Source organism: Sturnira hondurensis, unplaced genomic scaffold (genome assembly GCF_014824575.4).
Source record: "Sturnira hondurensis isolate 20B ecotype Veracruz unplaced genomic scaffold, ASM1482457v3 Scaffold0015596, whole genome shotgun sequence".
Classification (NCBI taxonomy): Eukaryota; Metazoa; Chordata; class Mammalia; order Chiroptera; family Phyllostomidae; genus Sturnira; species Sturnira hondurensis.
The window spans coordinates 24674993-24691604 of record NW_028088227.1 but is presented as its reverse complement, the minus strand read 5'-3'; the positions used below and the strand labels follow the sequence as shown (position 1 = coordinate 24691604).

The following is a 16612-nucleotide window of genomic DNA, read 5'->3' as shown; positions in this document are numbered from 1 at the left end:
CCCGCCCCCACCCTGCTGTGGGCAGCTGCTCACCTGTTACCCCCTTCTGTCTGGGAGACAGCTAGGGGGCGTGCTGGGCACCCCTCTCAGAACCAGGCCTAGCACAGGATAGTGGGACTTGGCCACCTGCCTTGTTCTCCCAACCCACCGCAGTGGACAAAGCCCACTGAGTGCTGAGACTCAGGCAGGTCTCAGTGGGCCGCCCTGGAACGAGGTGCCTCCTGCCCATGGTTGATTCCTAGGGGAAGCAAGGGAGATTCCCCAAGAGGGTGGGAGATAGGAGGTGGGAGGGGGGGAAGCTGCCTCCTTTCCCCATTGCACCATGGCTGGAGTGGGCAGGAAGGGCTGGGGCTTAGACTCAGAACTTTGCCCCTAACCAGACACCCCAAGGCCTGTTCACCAAGCCTCTGCCTTCCACAGGTCCACACTGGCTGAGGAGGGCTCATCTGGAGCCCATTAACCTGGCTGGGGGCCGCACCCAAGAGGCTGATGCCAACCCTCATAAGCAGCCCAGGAAGGAAGGCCTGACGCTGAACACATGGGCACCTACTGTTACTGCACTAGATCAGGGCCAGGCAAGCCTGGGACGCAGCGGAGCCCAGAGCTCCAGGTCCCAGGACCATCGCTGATCCTGTTGGGAGAAGCAGCTCTGTTGTTCAGGGGTCATCACGCGCCCTGACGTGCATCCTGGGAGTTTGGGAACCTGACAGCAGAGCCTTCACTAGGAAGTCCTGGCGGGGGGGCCCCCGGACCAGGTGGACAGCAGTGTGACGCAGGGGGTGTTTGCATGTCCCGGAAGCCATCTTCCCACCACAGTACAGGACCTCCAGACCCCTGTGTGTGAAGACCTCCCTACAGACCCTGTGTGGTCCGTGTGCTGTGGGGGCTCAATGGGCCTGGTGTCTAAGAGAAGCAGCCAGTCACTGAGACCCTTTGGCACCCCTGAGTCAGTTCCCTTTGTGTCCCCAGCTTGGTAGAGCAGCAAAGAGTGCATCCTTCTTGGTCCATGAGCGCCCTCAGGTGACAAAAGATTGAGTCAGAGAAAAAACAATGACCTCTGAAGCCCCAGCCAGGCATTGGGAACAGGGGACCACCAAGGTCCTGGGGACCCTCGTGGAGGCAGACAGCTCAGGGGACAGACGGTCAACGTGGCTGAGAGCTGGGAAGGTCAGAACAGCAGGGGGCTGGGGGAGGAGGGTGTGCTTTAGGTGGGTCAAGGCCAAGATTTCCTTTCCAGGGATATCATTGCCTGGGGGGCCCTCTGGGTAGATAGGGGTGCTGTAAGCAGAGGGGGTGTCCATTCTGGCCCAGAGTGGAGTGAATAAGCAGGGAGACCCAAAGAAGGCCCGGGCAGGAGCTCAGTGGGGTGGGATTCGGGGGAGTGGAAGGAGCTGTCAGAGTGGATGTGACAGGGAGCTAGTGAAAATGACACCTCCCTTTGTTTTGATGCTTGGATACTGGTGCCATTTTTCCTGAAGAAGAACATGTGGCTGGGGCAGATGGGAACGCGAACCCCCCTCTGAGATTCCCAGGAAACTTTCAGATGCATAAGGAGAAAGACCTGGGCTGCAGACAGAAGAGTCAGAGTATTAGGATGTGGCGTGGAGAGCGTGGACAGGTGATCACAGACGAGAGGGCAGACGGAGAGAAAAGGAATCCCAGACTTTTGTAAAGTTGCCATAGGTCCATTTTGGAGCAGTTCACATTCATTTCCTCTTACCCAGACAGCGTGGATTGCACAGGGAGGCAAAAGGGACGCCTGAAGCTGAGGCTGTCCCGCAGGCCCCTGGAGCTGCTCAGGTGCTGACGTCACTGGCTGGGTCCAGCAGGGGACCCGCCAGGAGCCAAGTGGGGTCTCCCTGCCTTGAATATCTCAGGAAACCAGGATGGTTGGATGCAGAGGATTCAGTGTGTTAGAGATCATGTCAGCAATGTTGGGCTTCTGGGATGTTCCCTAGCGGTCCTGCGTCGGCTGCCAGGAGGACAGTCCTAGATGCCGGCAGGGTTTTGTCTCTGTGCCGGTGTGCTGTGCCCATAGCTCACCCCACGTGGCTTTCATCAGCAGAAATTATTTCTGCATTCTGTTCTATCACGGTGCAGCTGGGGACTGGTGCTGTGCCCTTATAGCACTGATTGGAACCAGGTTTCTTACACTTCTGATTAAAACTTCCTTAAAGAGGTCATAGGTCTCCATGGGATTGGTGGGGACTTGACTTGGGGTGAACATGGCTTTCTCCACATTCCAGAAAGCCCACTTACTGGCCCAGCACCCTCACTTCCCAGAGGTTCCAGAGAAGGCTGAGCTCTCCTTTCAACCGCTTGGTCTGGGAGGAGCTGAGCAGATGCCAGCACTGGGGCACCCTGACAGGCGCTGGCTTCAGGAGTTCTTCTGGGAGCATTCTCTCTGGCCTCAGCTTGGGTCCATGATGGTGTACATAGGAGCCTTCATCATTTATAAATGTCCTGTCCATGTTGGACATTCCGGACTGGACAGGCCAGCTCCCGTACATTCTGAATAGGCCTGTAACAGCCAAAATAGAATGTTGACTTGCCCGCAGCAGGGAGACCTCACACCAGGGCAAACACCTTTCCACCCTTCCTGAGAAGTGGTGCCCAGCTTTGCGTGGGGCTGTTCCGCTCCAAAGTCCACTTTTTTTGGCTGGGGCTCCTAGGTGGGGTGGGCTCCTAGGTGGGGCTGGAGGAGGGTGCTGTGTGTCCTGTCCTGGCTGAGCATGGACTCCTGAGTGGCCCCAACAGAACAATAGGGCTCCTTGGAAGTCACATCCATTCAAGCTCGCTTTCTTGTTTTCCTGAATGAGGATGCACAGAAGCCTGAAAGAGCAAGGCTCACTCAGGTACTGGTTCCGGAGCTTTCCAGCATGTTTCCCATTTGAACAGATGACACCATTGCTCTTTGGAGGAAGGGAGAAAGAGAAACATTGATGTGAGAGAGTAGCATCCATCAGTTGCCTTCCGCACGGGCACCCAGACCAGGGGTAGCCTGCACTTGCACCTGGACAAGGAACGCACCCACAACTTAGGTATGTGCCCTGATGGGGAATTGAACCTGCAACCTTTTGGTTATAGGACAAGACTCTAACCAATTGAGCCACACCTGCCAGGGCTAAAGGGATTTTCTTTTGAGGAATAAATGAAATGTTGTAATACAGGATGGATACAAAGTAAAGGTTCAATCACAGTTAATAAAACAAATGGACTAGACTAGCTCAAGTAAAGGTTGTTGGGGCTTCTCTTAGATTTAGCCACATTCAGTCACAGATCTCCCAGGTCACCACTTCTGATAATATGCAGGCCCCTGCCCCATCCCTCTGATTTTATTTCTCCCCGAGACTTCATGAAAGGCACAAGGGCCGTGTGACAAACACACTAGTGTGTGTTCAACAAGCTTGCTCCATCTAGCGCCACATTATCATACCCAAATCACAAGGAGGCTGCTTAGATTCCAGCAATTAGATCGTGTCTGGCTGGGAGGCGGAGCGTTTAGGGGGCGGGGAGGATACATGGCCACGCCCCTTCCGAGCGGCGGCAGTGTAGCTTCGGGGAGGATCTCGGAACCCGGGCATCTGGGCTCCAGTTTCCCCCGGGCACAGAGAGCGCAGGATCAGGTTCCAGGAGGTTCCACTTGGTGCACCACGCTGCTTCCGGTCCGCTGTGTTTTCAACCGGAGCCATGGGGAAAGTGAGGGGGCTGCGAGCCCGCGTACACCAGGCGGCAGTGAGACTCACGGGGGAGTCCGCGCCCGGCCTCGGGCCTCCGGCTCAGGAGACTGCCCCACCGCAGGCCTCGGCCGGCGGAGTGGGGAAGAAGGTAAAGTAGGGGCCGCGGGCGGCCGTGACGGCTGGACTGTGTGTGGAACGGGAATGGCTGGGATGGGGGCAGGGTCGGTGGGGGTGGATTGGGGCACCGCACTGTGTCGCCTGGGGGTTCTTGCGCTGGCTCCGGCCCTGTGGTTCCCCACCTGCGTGCCTTCTGGATCCGCGACGTTTGGTGGCCTCCAGGTTCATTTCATGTTGAGATAGCGGATGAGAGGTTGACTTTCCCCGAGCCTTGGGCTGCAAAAAATGCAACTTGGGACATTCGGGACAACAAGCTACAGCAAAAGCCACAGGCAAGTCCAACAAAGTAAAGGAGTTATTTTACAGAAAAAAGAAGGAAGTTGGAGAGGTTGTTTTGAACAAAAGGCCATCGAAGAAAAGGAAGAATGTAGAGTGATGATGGATTCTCATTGGCAGAGGCCCAGGGGAGTCTGTTTCTTGCAGGGGATGCCACGTACAGCTTTTCCTGCTGGGCTTGTGGACCGTGATGCTTTGCGTGGAGGATTCCTCTGTTGGGGTGCGTGAGTGACTGTGTTCTGTGATCGAGGTCAGGTGCGTATTGGGTGGAGCTCCCCTGGTGGCCTGGTCAGTCTGTCTCAGGCAGGTTTCCCTGCATCTTCACGTCTGAAGGCTATTCCGTAAACTTATTTCCACTGATTTCTCTGTCATGCTCTCTTCTTTTTCTCTCCTTTCTTCAGACAGCATCATCTCCATCCGTCTTCAAATTTGCTCATTCTTTCTAATGGTCGTTCCGCTCTAGTGTGGAACCTCTGGAGTGAAATTTGACCACTGTATGTTCTGACTCCGAACTTTATGTTTTAATAGCGTCTCTTCCTGATAGGCTCTGTGTGGTGAGACGGCATCGTACGCCACTGTAGTTCTGTAGACAGTGTCCCTTTTAGAGCTGTGGCCTCACGTGCCACGGTTGTTTTGAAGTCTTAGTAAGTCCAACATGCGCGCCCCTTTAATGCGGCCACAGCCACCCTGGTCACACTTTCCTGTTTCTCTGTGTGGGTCATACTCGGTTGCTGTGTTAAACTGGACATGTGGGGAGTGCATTGTGGCACGCCCAGGGGACCGATGCTGTTTGCCTGGTCTTTACTTGTGTATTGGCCTGGCTCTGAACTGGTGCAGCCGCCAGCATACAGCCTTCGGTCTCCTTGCTCGTATTGTTGTGTGGTTTTAATCTTTGTGCCCAGCTCCCTGGATCAGTATAAGCCACTATTGGTCAGAGTGGGGGTAAGCCCCTTGTCCAGTTAGGTTTCGGCCCTTCACCACTGGATGCGTGCCAGGCCCACAGGATGTTTTCACGGTTGGGAGTTTGTTTTTGACCCACCTTCAATCAAGGACTGGAAGTTCTGACTTTGCCTTGATTGCTCCTGAGCCAGCATGGCGTAGAGCCTCTTGGCCTGCAGACCATCACAGGTTCTCTCCTGCAGGGGCTCCTGGGCTAGCGCCTGGGATCCTTCAGCCAGCGCTGGCTCAGAGCTTATGCCTGGGCCCTGGGCCCTGGGCCCTTCACCCTGCATGGTGTTTGCTCAGACGTGCTTTCTAGGGTGCCCATCCAACCACCCTAGGGTGGTTGCTCCTGAGAGGGTGCAGCCTGGACTGTAGGGTGGACTGTGATCCCGGGAGGGCTCTTGGCTGTCTTTGTGGTGTTGTCTCTGTTACACTGTGTGTGCCGCCAGGGGGCTGCTGGCTGCCAGCACTGTGGTGCAGGGAGCTGCACAGTCTGCACAGCTCCCAGTGTCCCATGCCACCCTTAGCCCAGGCTTTTTATCATTCTGTCCTGATAGAGTCAGTCCCCTCCTCAGAGGGCAGGGGCGGCTTCAGCTTCTCCCTGGTGATACCCCTGTCTGCAAGTGGAGGTGGGAGGTGAGCCCTAATATCCTTGGCTTGGCGGTAGCTTCACTCTACAGAGCTGGGCAAGGACAGTCAGAACCCAGGACCCAAGACCTTCCCTGCCTAGGGTGGAGTGTCTGCCCAACAAGTGAGAGGGGAGGGGGAGGGGGAGGAAACCTTGACTCACTGCCTTTCTTGAAATAGAGTCTGTGCAACTTGATGGGGTGAGGGACTTGCTGGCTGCCTCCACCCCCGTGAAAGCACAGACTGGGAAATGGGGGAAGGGCTGAAGCTCCTCTGGTAGTTTCTGATATGCCACAAATTCTTCCTGTTGTTAGTAAGACTTACAACTTTCACAAGTTAAATGGTAGTTGGGAAGACGGTCTGCCACACCCCCAACCCCAGCTTTTATTTCCTGTGCTGGCCAGGTCAGGTGGGATTCCCTCAGCAGATAAAATCCTGCCGGACCCAAGACTGCAATTAAAATGACAAGGAAGCAGCCCACCGTGAGAGTCGGCAGACAGAGCGGGCCTCAGCAGTGGACTGCTCTGAGGTCAGAAATAGAGTCGTTAGACAGAGGCCACAAAGCAGGTTTGCCTGCAACATGAAAGATGTAAGTCACCAAGTGGGAGAGAGGGGAAGAGAAAACCTTAGCAAGACGAGGCAGACTTGGAGACAAAAGGCAGTAAGAAGACTTTGCATTAAAAAAAAGTGTGGCCATTGAACTTTAATGTGGACTAATTGAACAGAATTCTGATTTCTGGTCACATGATGACAATGTAAACTGTGCAAAACATCAGTGCCATTTATATTAAGCTCCAGAAGGTGAAGTAATGAGATAAAGGGCACACCGTTGAAAGCACTGAAGTGACAGAGAGAAGTTGAGTGTCAGCGTGTACAGACTTCCGTATGTGGCCGGGGGCTCCGCTTTGTGGGGCGGTGTCACCTGAAATGGCCTTCCCCTCTGCTCTGTGTCCCGCAGGCTCCAGCACTGCTCCCCATGTGAGTTCTCCGAGGTGTCTTGTTCACCACGCCTGGGAAGTCCCCAAGAGCCAGGGCTTCTCTGTCAGACACTCTGGGTGGGCCCATTAGCCTGGCACCATCTTGGTGTTCAGGCCAGTTTCTGTGCCATCTGCTTCCTGTCCATTGGTGTGTGTCTCCCCTGGGGGTGGGTGCTGAAGTCCCTCCCAAGGTACCTGTCTGGGAACTTGGCCCTGGAATGAGCTGAATGGGCATGGGAGGTGGGTTCTGGGTGAGCACGTGTGATGCACAGAGTGACATGGAGGGTTCTGAACCCTGATGTAGGGGAGAATGCGGGTTGGAAGCAGACCTGGGAGAGACAGTGCCGAGGTGGAGGAGGGGATGTAAAGCAGGAGTGTGCCGAAGGAGTGAGAAGATGCAAGGTTTGGGCGGAGTTCCTGAGTCTGGTCTGAGATGGTTCTTAAGCCAGGAGCCCAGCCCCCAGGTGTTTGAGGCGGGCAGGAAGGGGTTGCTGTAGGGCTCTGGGGTCTGAGCGCTGAGGGTCCTGGGCTCCCCTGCTGGACCTGGGAAGTGAGGACAGGTTCCCCGGGTCCTCCTCTGTGGGTACCTGGGCCAGTCCCTACACAGCTTGAGGCCCTCGCCCTTGGGTCTCCCTATATTTTGGTGGGCCTTGCATTTCACCACGAGGCCATGCAGTGAGTCTTACATGGTCTTCTTTCTTTCATTTTTAGGAGTGGGCTTTTGTGAATACCAACATCTTTGCCAGGACGCAAATTGACCCCGGCACCTTGGTGCAGAAGCTGGACCTGGACACACAGAGCGTTACTTCCATCAGGAGAGGTGAGCGGGTTTGCGTGTTTATGGTGCCGGCTGGCTTTGAGTTATTCATGTGCATGGGTCAGGGCAAGTTTCCATTGCCTATGCATTTTTAAAGTTTTTTATTAGTGGAAAAATTGAAGATTTATTAAACTAGAAAGAATGCTATAAAGAAATCCCATGTGCCCATGGGCCACCTCCAACACACCCACACTGCATTATTTTGAAGCCAGCACTTTCCTTCATGATTCGTTAGTGTTTATTTCCGAGGGCTCTTAAAAAAAGCTGTCCACAATGCTGTTACTATGTCTGAGCAAGTTAGCATCATTTCTTTATATCAAATAAACATGCAGTGCCCACATCTTCGTGATTGCCTTGTAAAGCTTCTTCGTAAAACTCGGTGCAAACAAGGGCCCCCCCCCCCAACCCTTTTGCTCGAGTTTCTCTGATCCAGCCGAGCTCCTGGCCGGAGCTTTCACCTGGGCATCCCTGGAGGTGGAGAGCGGCTCTGCTGCCCTTCGCTGCCCTGGGGTGCAGTAAGCTCTCGGAGGAGCCCTGCGAGGGTGCACCGTGCAGTCTGGAGAGAAGCCTGAATGCNTTTATTAAACTAGAAAGAATGCTATAAAGAAATCCCATGTGCCCATGGGCCACCTCCAACACACCCACACTGCATTATTTTGAAGCCAGCACTTTCCTTCATGATTCGTTACTGTTTATTTCCGAGGGCTCTTAAAAAAAGCTGTCCACAATGCTGTTACTATGTCTGAGCAAGTTAGCATCATTTCTTTATATCAAATAAACATGCAGTGCCCACATCTTCGTGATTGCCTTGTAAAGCTTCTTCGTAAAACTCGGTGCAAACAAGGGCCCCCCCCCCCAACCCTTTTGCTCGAGTTTCTCTGATCCAGCCGAGCTCCTGGCCAGAGCTTTCACCTGGGCATCCCTGGAGGTGGAGAGCGGCTCTGCTGCCCTTCACTGCCCTGGGGTGCAGTAAGCTCTCAGAGGAGCCCTGCGAGGGTGCACCATGCAGTCTGGAGAGAAGCCTGAATGCTGCCGCTGAGGTGTGAGCTGCATGTGTGTGGTTGAGCATTTAAAATACCAGAGGTGAGGGTGAACTCCTTGAATTTGACTTTATCTGAGAAGCACTTTATCTGCCCTTACTATATGAAATTTAAAGGGACTTATCTAAGAAAAAGAAGATAAAAAATATGAACAGTGAAAGGACAGCAAACTCACAGTTATTAACCACCACACCTAAAACAAAAGCAAACTAACAGGACAGCTAGATCAGGAGTGGAACCATAGAAATGGAGATCACATGGAGGGTTAGCAACAGGGGAGTGGGAGGAGGAGAAGGGGGGAGAAGGTATAGAGAATAAATAGCATAGACGGTAGGTAGAAAATAGATGGGGGGGCAAGAATAGTGGGGGAAATACAGAATCTAAAGAACTTGTGATACATGGACATAAATGAAAAGGGGGGAATGATGGGGGAGGGGGTGTGCAGGGTAGAGGGGAATGAAGGGGAAATGGGACAACTGTAATGGCATAATCAATAAAATATATTTAAAATAAAATAAAATACTAGAAGTGTCTAACCTTGTTAAGAGCCCCCAGGTCTCGGGAGCCGGGCTGCTTGGCCTAGTCTCTCTCCCTCCTGTACTTTACCGGCACTTCCTTCCCACTACACGTTTCATCTCTAAACCTGTACGTAGCTGTCCTGTTTGTCTCACTGCTTTGTCCGTCTTTGTGTTCTCATGGTTGGTCCTCTAGTGAAATATGTACAGACTTCTTGCTGGATGACTAAGCAGCTCCCAGATTTTAGTATCATTTTCCAGATTTCCATCTACAGTTGGTATGCAGCATAGAGGTGTAAGATGTGACTATTTCATTGGCTTGACGTATGAGGTCTATCCAGAAAAAGTCCAGCCACTGTTAATATAATGACAACGGTTTGCTCAATGTCAGTATAACCTGGCAGCCAAGGAGAGTGGACCAGAATGCACATGTGTGAACAGTGACTTCACTGTACTAGTCAGTGGGGGTGTTAGACCCATTGAGTGAGCATGTGTACTGTGTGGCTGTCACATTCAAAAGGCCTGAGTGAATAGAGTGGTGCATCTGCATCAAACGTTGCATTGAGCTTGAAAATTCCTCCATGGAAACTATTCAGGTGATTGAGAAGACCACAGCTATGGCAACTGGTGATTGGCAGCTTCATCATGAGAACATGTGTGCACTCTGCATCATGTCTCGTGCAGAGTCTTGGGTGAAACATCAAATCACCCAGGTGACTCAGCCCCACGACAGCCCAGATTTGGCTCCCTGTGACTACTGGCTTTACCCCAAACTAAAAGCACCTTTGAAAGGGAAGAGATTTCAGACTGTCAGTGAGATTCAGGAAAATATGATGGGGCAGCTGATGGTGTTTGGGAGAAGTGTGTGAGGTCCTGAGGAGCCTACATTGAAGGGATTGAGGTGTCATTGTCCTGTGTACAGTGTTTCTTGTACCTTCTACAATAAATATTTCTGTTTTTATATTACATGGCTAGACACTCTTTGGATTGACCTCATACATCAGGCATCTTTTGCGGGGTAATGTTTATTTGCATCATTGCTCTGGGTTTTTGTTACCTCACTGGGGAGGTGTATCTGACTCTACTTGCCATTCTTTGTGCGTTGAAACTGCAGAGAGCAGACATTTTTTCCCCTGCCCTCCTAGGGAGCCTGCAAATTAGATTCATAAAAGACAGATCAACAAGAGAAAAGCAGTTTATTGCTGTGTGCAGTGCCTGTAATGTGGGCGAAACAGCAGTGATGAGAAGCTCAAAGGGGTGATGAGGACCTGGCTTCTGTAGCATCTTAGCAAAGAGCAGTGCATTTACAGTCTTGCAGGGCCCGAACCATGGGAAGGGAAATATGCGGGGGAATGAACGGGGGAAGGTGTTTGTGAGGGAAGGTCGAAGCCTCACTCACCTTCATGGCCACAGAACTTCCCATGGAGAGGGTATGCGGGCAGTCCTCATTTTTCAGAAGTTTCTTTGGTGAGCAATGTGATCAAACAGTTGTCTGTGTTCACGGATTCTTTTACAGCTTGTCTGGGCATTTGGGGCAGTTTTGATTGCCTTTCTTAACCTTGAATAAGCACTTTATGCATTATCGTGGTTAGTTATTTATCATTTCATACAAAAATTAGGGGTTTTTAAATTGCTGAGATGGGTATTCCATCAGAGAGCTACAAAGCCGTCTTCTGACAGTTTCCAGTGGTGGCTGTTCTCGCCTCTCCTACCTGTCACCTTGGGCCTTCTCTCCTTCCCGCCTCCCCTGGGGCGTCTGGGGCCAAGGCTGCCTTCTGCCTGTAGGGTGGGCCCTGCCTTGTTGGTCCAGGTTGGCGTTTTGCCTTGCCTGTTGATGGTATGTGCACCCAGCAGGAAAAGCCACCTGTACACAGCCAGTGTCCCCGAGCAGTTTGCAGGGAGCGGAGGGGACAGACCATTAGTTTACAGTCACAAACCTGAGTGGGAGACCTGGTGTTGTACCTTGTCGACTGTTGGATTTGGGGGCATCTGTGTAGCTTCCCAGGACCGGTACTTCCTTGCATGTCAGATGAGTGTGGCACCGGCTGGCGGGTGTGCTGCGTGGGCCTCCCCGGCGGATCCTTTTGGGCTTCTCAGGCCGTGGTACCCAGCGGTACTCCTGTGTCAGTGAGGGTCTGGTCCGCTGTGTCCCCTTTCACAGACAAGGATGCAGTGCTGGGAGAAGCCAAGACCCCTTGTGGGCTCTGGCCCCACAGAGCTGTGAGGCCCCAGCTGGGAATGGGAAGGCCCCTGGACCCTCCCTCTGGTACTGCTGGTGCTTCTCTGCAGGACGTGGTCGTAGCTCCGCCTGCACAGAGAGAGGAGCCGGAGCTCTGCACCCACCTTGGGGCTGCCCCAGTGAGCACTAGCACCTCGGGGCCTCATCCCAGACCTGGTGAGCCTTGTTCTCACACACCCTTCAGGGCCTGTGATGCCACCAAGTGCGGAACCCTGGCCCAGGGCCTAGTGGGTCCTGCTTGGCAGCTACAGGAACACAGCAGCCCTCTCATCTCTCATCTTTGTGAAGATCCTGGAGCCCAGACAGGCCGTGTGGTTCTGCGCTGTGCTCACCCAAGTACTCCCTAGTTGCCTCCCTCTTCAGCAGCTGTTCATTCAGTCTGGCCTCCTTATTGGCCAGTGCCTGGATCTGGCTGGGGAACAATGGGCCTAATGGTCCCTAGGCCTGAGCTGGGCCTGGTGGCCTGGGACAGGGGCAGGTCGTGTGGAAAGTGGCATCCAATGACTCATGTTCTGGCTGCTCAGTGATCTCCTGGGCAAGGCGAGGGCGCCTGTCTGCCTGGATTAGTGCAGACACATCCCTTCTTTGGGCCTTCGCCCTGGGCTGAGTCACAAATAGAGCTGCTCCCCGTGCCTCGGCTGCTGTGTCTCTGCCTCGCAGCCTGTGCGCCCTGGGGGAGGCTGAGCCCACTCATAGGGGTGCCTGGGCTGGTTGTGGGGCCCTCCCCCCGGGTGGGTGAGCGTCCGTTTTGCTTCCGCCATGGGCTCATGTGTGCTCTCCTCCTCCAGCAGATGTACTCCCCCATGGCCCCGCAGCCTCAGGACGCGTGGGGCCTGCTCTGCCGGTGGCCTGCTCCTGGGTTTCTGCATGGAGCCTTTGGAGCCCTGTGGCCTTTGGTGCCCAGTCTGCCCCTAGTTTCCCTTCTGTCTCCCTTGCAGGCAGGGGATCCACGCTTCCTGTGGGGGAACCACTAATGTAGAGGCTGCCCCCCTGCCCCCGCAATACCCCTGTAGAACAACCTCACCCACCACCAACCTACCTCGCCCTTGCGGATGACCCCCCAGCCACCACCAGCCAAGCCTTGCTTTGCCCTGAGGGTCAGAGCCCCTGGGCTCATGGACTTGCCTGTGGAGCAGCTTCCGGGATCCTCTGTGTCCTTTCTGGCATGGGGACTTGAGGGTGAGTGGCAGTGAGTTCCTCCCCCACACAGGTCACTCCCTGCTATTCTACTTCTAGTCCTGTATTCCTTTAGTGCTGGGAAGTTGCAGAGAACAAGCCCGCCCAGTTCTCAGACAGGCACCTGGGTTGTGGCACCAGTACTCCATCCCGGGCCCCAGATTTGTGCAGGAGAGGCGGGCAGGGTGGGAAGGGCCTGCAGGAGGACAGGCCTGCGTAGGGGCACAGGAGCAGAAGGACAGGAGGGGAGAGGCTCAGCATTGCCAGCATGCTGGATGTCTTGGAGGCTCCAGGGGACTGCGCCGGAAGAGCGTCTGCTGGGATTCTGGTGGGAGAGGTTGGGGAAGTGGCTGTGGTGAGTGGACAAGGAGGCCACAGTGGAGGGACTTCGCTACAGGGACACCTGGGACACGTGCACCTGCCTTCTCTGTCTTTGGCCTGTGCAGCTGTGACTGCGCTTTCCCTGTTTCCTCCTTCTGTGCCTCTGACCCACCGCAGGGGTTTCCTCTGAAGTGCGAGTCCAGAGCAGGTGCAGGTGCAGGGCTGCTCAGCAGAGGGCAGCAAAGCTGCGTCTCCTCCAGCCACACTCAGATCACAGAGGCCTATCCTGCCTCTGGAGAGGCGCTGGGAAGGCCAGGCTCCAGCACACGGGGAACCGGAGGGCTTCCAGGGGTTGTTCAGAGGTTTTCACAAAGACCCCTTCAAGAGGACTTCCGCCAAGATGGAGGCATAGGTGGAAACACTGTGACTTCTCCCACAACCAAGTTTGAATACAACAAAGGTTTGGAGAACAAAGACACAGCCAAAAAACAGAAAATTGAATTATATGGAAGTCCGACAACAACGAACCGTTCAACCGGGACGGTAAGAGGGGCGGAACCAGCAGTGGAGCAGGGTCGGGGCAGGAAAGATCCCCAGACCTAGGCGTGCGTGGCCCAGACCCAGTCAGGGTGTGGGGCAGACTGACCGTGGTTGCACATTCGCGCACAGTGAGACGGACCATGCAGGCCCCAGGGGGTGAGGGCTGACGGCGGTGGCACACTCGCGTGCAGTGGGACGAAACGCGCAGGCCCAGGTGACAGTGGCAGCTGCCGCACCGGTGGGGGCTGTGGCGGGAGGTGGCAGAAGGGACACCGTTGCTCCTCATTGACCCCGCCCCCACATACAGTGTCACAACCCCGAGACTGAGTGGCCCCACCCTGGTGAACACCTAGGGCTCCGATCCTGCTATGTAACAGGCATGAACAGCCCAAAAGATGGAGCAAGAAGAACTCAAAGTCCCAGAGCCGATAACTAAGTGACTGAGAAATTGCCAGCCTCTCAGAAGCACAGTTCAAGACACTGTTTATCAGGATGCTCACAGAACTGGTGGATTATAGTCACAAATTAGAGGAACAAAGCCACAAATTAGAGGAACATGAAGGCTAAACTAATTGAAATGAAGGGAGATGCACAGGAAACCAATAGTGATGGAAAGGAAACTGGGACTCAAATCAATGGAATGGACCAGAAGGAAGAACAAAACATCCCACCAGAAAGGAATGAAGAAATGAGAATTCAAAAAAATGAGGAGAGGCTTAGGAACCTCCAGGACATCTTTAAACGTTCCAACATCCGAATTATAGGGGTACCAGAAGGGGGAAAGAAACAGCCATGAGTGGAAAACTTATTTGAACAAATAATAAAGGAGAACTTCCCCAGTCTGGCAAAGGAAATAGACTTCCAGGAAATCCAGGAAGCTCAGAGAGTCCCAAAGAAGTTGGACCCAAGAAGGAACACACCAAGGCACATCATAATTACATTAGCCAAGACCAAAATGAAGGAGAGAATCCTAGAAGCAGCAAGGGATAAGGGGACAGTCACCTACAAAGGAGTACCCATCAGACTGTCAGCGGATTTCTCAAAAGAGACCTTACAGGCAAGAAGGGGCTGGAAAGAAGTATTCCAAGTCATGAAATCCAAAGACCTACAGCCAAGATTGCTTTATCCAGCAAAACTTTCATTTAGAATGGAAGGACAGATAAAGTGCTTCTCAGATAAGGTCAAGTTCAAGGAGTTCATCATCACCAAGCCCTTATTATATGAAATGTTAAAGAAACTTATATAAGAAAAAGAAGATAAAAAATATTAACAGTGAAAGGACAGCAAACTCACAGTTATTAACAACCACACCTAAAACAAAAGCAAACCAAGAGGACAGCTAGATCAGGAGTGGAAGCATAGAAATGAAGAACGCATGGAGGGTTAGCAACATGGAGGGAGTGGGAGGAGGAGAAGGGGGAGAAGGTACAGAAAATAGCATAGATGGTAGGTAGAAAATAGATAGGGGGGAGGGCAAGAATAGTAGGGGAAATATAGAATCTAAAGAACTTGAGACACGTGGTTATAAACTAAGGGGGGGGAGAATAGTGGGGGAGGGAGTGTGCAGGTGGAGGGGAATGAAGGTGGGGAATAGAACAACTGTAATGGTATAATCAAAATATATTTTAAAAAACCCTTCGAAGGTTCTCCCCAGCTTTCCTCCATCCTTGCAGTCGGGGGTTGCACAGACTCTGCCAGACAGCTCTCCTTCCTCACCTCCACCCCACCGGCAGTTGTGAAAGGGGAACTGACTAGAGTAGGGCGTGTGGAGGGGGAATTACTGCGTCGGAGGAGCCAGCTCTGGACAGACCACCTGGCATTGCTTGTGGCTGTGTGTGGGCCCTTGCGCTGTGCATGAATTCCCCTCTCCCCTACTGGGAGAGGCTGCACAGGCTGCACCCGCTCATGTCCCAGTGAATTCTTCCCAGCTTTGGGCAGTGGGGTACAGAAGGACTGACCCACGGCCTATAGGCCCCTGCAAGGGCGTGTGTGCATGCCTTGTGCTGAGAGAGATGCAGTGTGGGCGGGTCTGAGGTGCCAGGTTCATAGGGCCTACGCTCACCCTGGGTCTATCCCTCCTGTTAATAATCTCAAGAAGGTGATAGAGACAGGCGGGGTGGTGGAGGCGATGGGGGCATTGGGAAACAGGCTGGGGTGGGGGGCAGGCAGCGGCAGGAGAGTCTGCCCAGCAGGGAGCACTGGAGGCTGGTTCCTGCACCCTCAGGAGGGCTCCTGCCCTCTTGTTCACCCAAAGGTGCTGCTTTTTCCTTCTCGTCAGTTGGTTGGGCGATTGGGGGGCCACCTGTCCTCCTGGGGTCACCTCTGAAGGAAGCCAGCTTTTCGGCCACACAACTGAAACCACAGGTCACCCCACAGCCTTCCAAATGCTGCAGCAATTGCCAGACCACAGCATGGCTCTGTGAGGAGTCCGCCTTAGGGTTTGGAGTCTGTCCTTCTGACATGCTCAGCGGTTTGGGGCACCTAAGGGTTCATTATGAGACAGCTGTTGCAACAGAGGGGTGCATTAGCAGTAATGCCGGGCAGGTGGGTTTTGAAAAACATGTGGATAGGGCTGTTGGGTTCATAATCTTGCCAGTTCCCTTCCAGGACATTGTCTGATGAGGGCAATTCATCCCCATTTTTTTTATAGCTTTGGTTTTTTAAATGGCCACCTAATTACAAAGGCGAAGTATAAGTAATGAAGAAAACCTGGACATGGAGAAAAGCGAACAGAGCATGGTCCTTGCACCCTCTGTGGGTGCCCACTTGTTTCCAGCTGCACCCAGAGCAGGCGGCCAGCCTTCCTGTGTTCCAGCTGCTTGTCTGGCTGCCTGGTGCTCCTAGGCCGTCCTCTCGCCCCAGGGTGTCCTTGTGATGCTCACCCAGCAACGGCTCCTGTGCTTATGCCCACACCACTGCTTCCTCGGTAGTAGGACGGACATGGCGAACGTCAGTGTGAAAACTGAGGGCCAGGCCTTGGTGTGGCCTTCACCGCCGCAGGCGTCTCTGCCCTCACCCCTCTCTGCACACGGGCATGCCCTGTCCCTCACTTCCCCACACCTGGGCTCGGTGATGGTCAGCACACAGTGGCCTCCTTCCTTTTCCAGCTATTGAGGTTTGTTGGATGATGGGACTGCACATCCATGAACATGAGTGAATACGTTTGCAGATGAAACTATAGTGTTGAAGGCCCTGCTTGGTGTGGCTGAGTGGACTGAGAAAGGGTCGCTGGTTCAATTCCCAGTCGGGGCACATGCCTGGGTTGCAGGCTAGGTCCCCAGTAGG

At 53.7% G+C, this 16612-nt stretch overlaps 1 protein-coding gene across 1 annotated transcript in view; it reads left to right on the top strand.

The window, feature by feature from the left end:
- Positions 1–3556: 3556 nt before the first annotated feature.
- Positions 3557–16612, top strand: part of SLX9 (SLX9 ribosome biogenesis factor) — a 32259-nt gene continuing 19203 nt past the window's right edge. The window contains exons 1-2 of the mRNA XM_037065226.1: positions 3557–3828; positions 7391–7499. Of these exons, the coding sequence (XP_036921121.1) occupies positions 3691–3828; positions 7391–7499 (247 nt within the window). The 5' untranslated portion in view covers positions 3557–3690. The remainder of the gene's footprint in view (positions 3829–7390; positions 7500–16612) is intronic.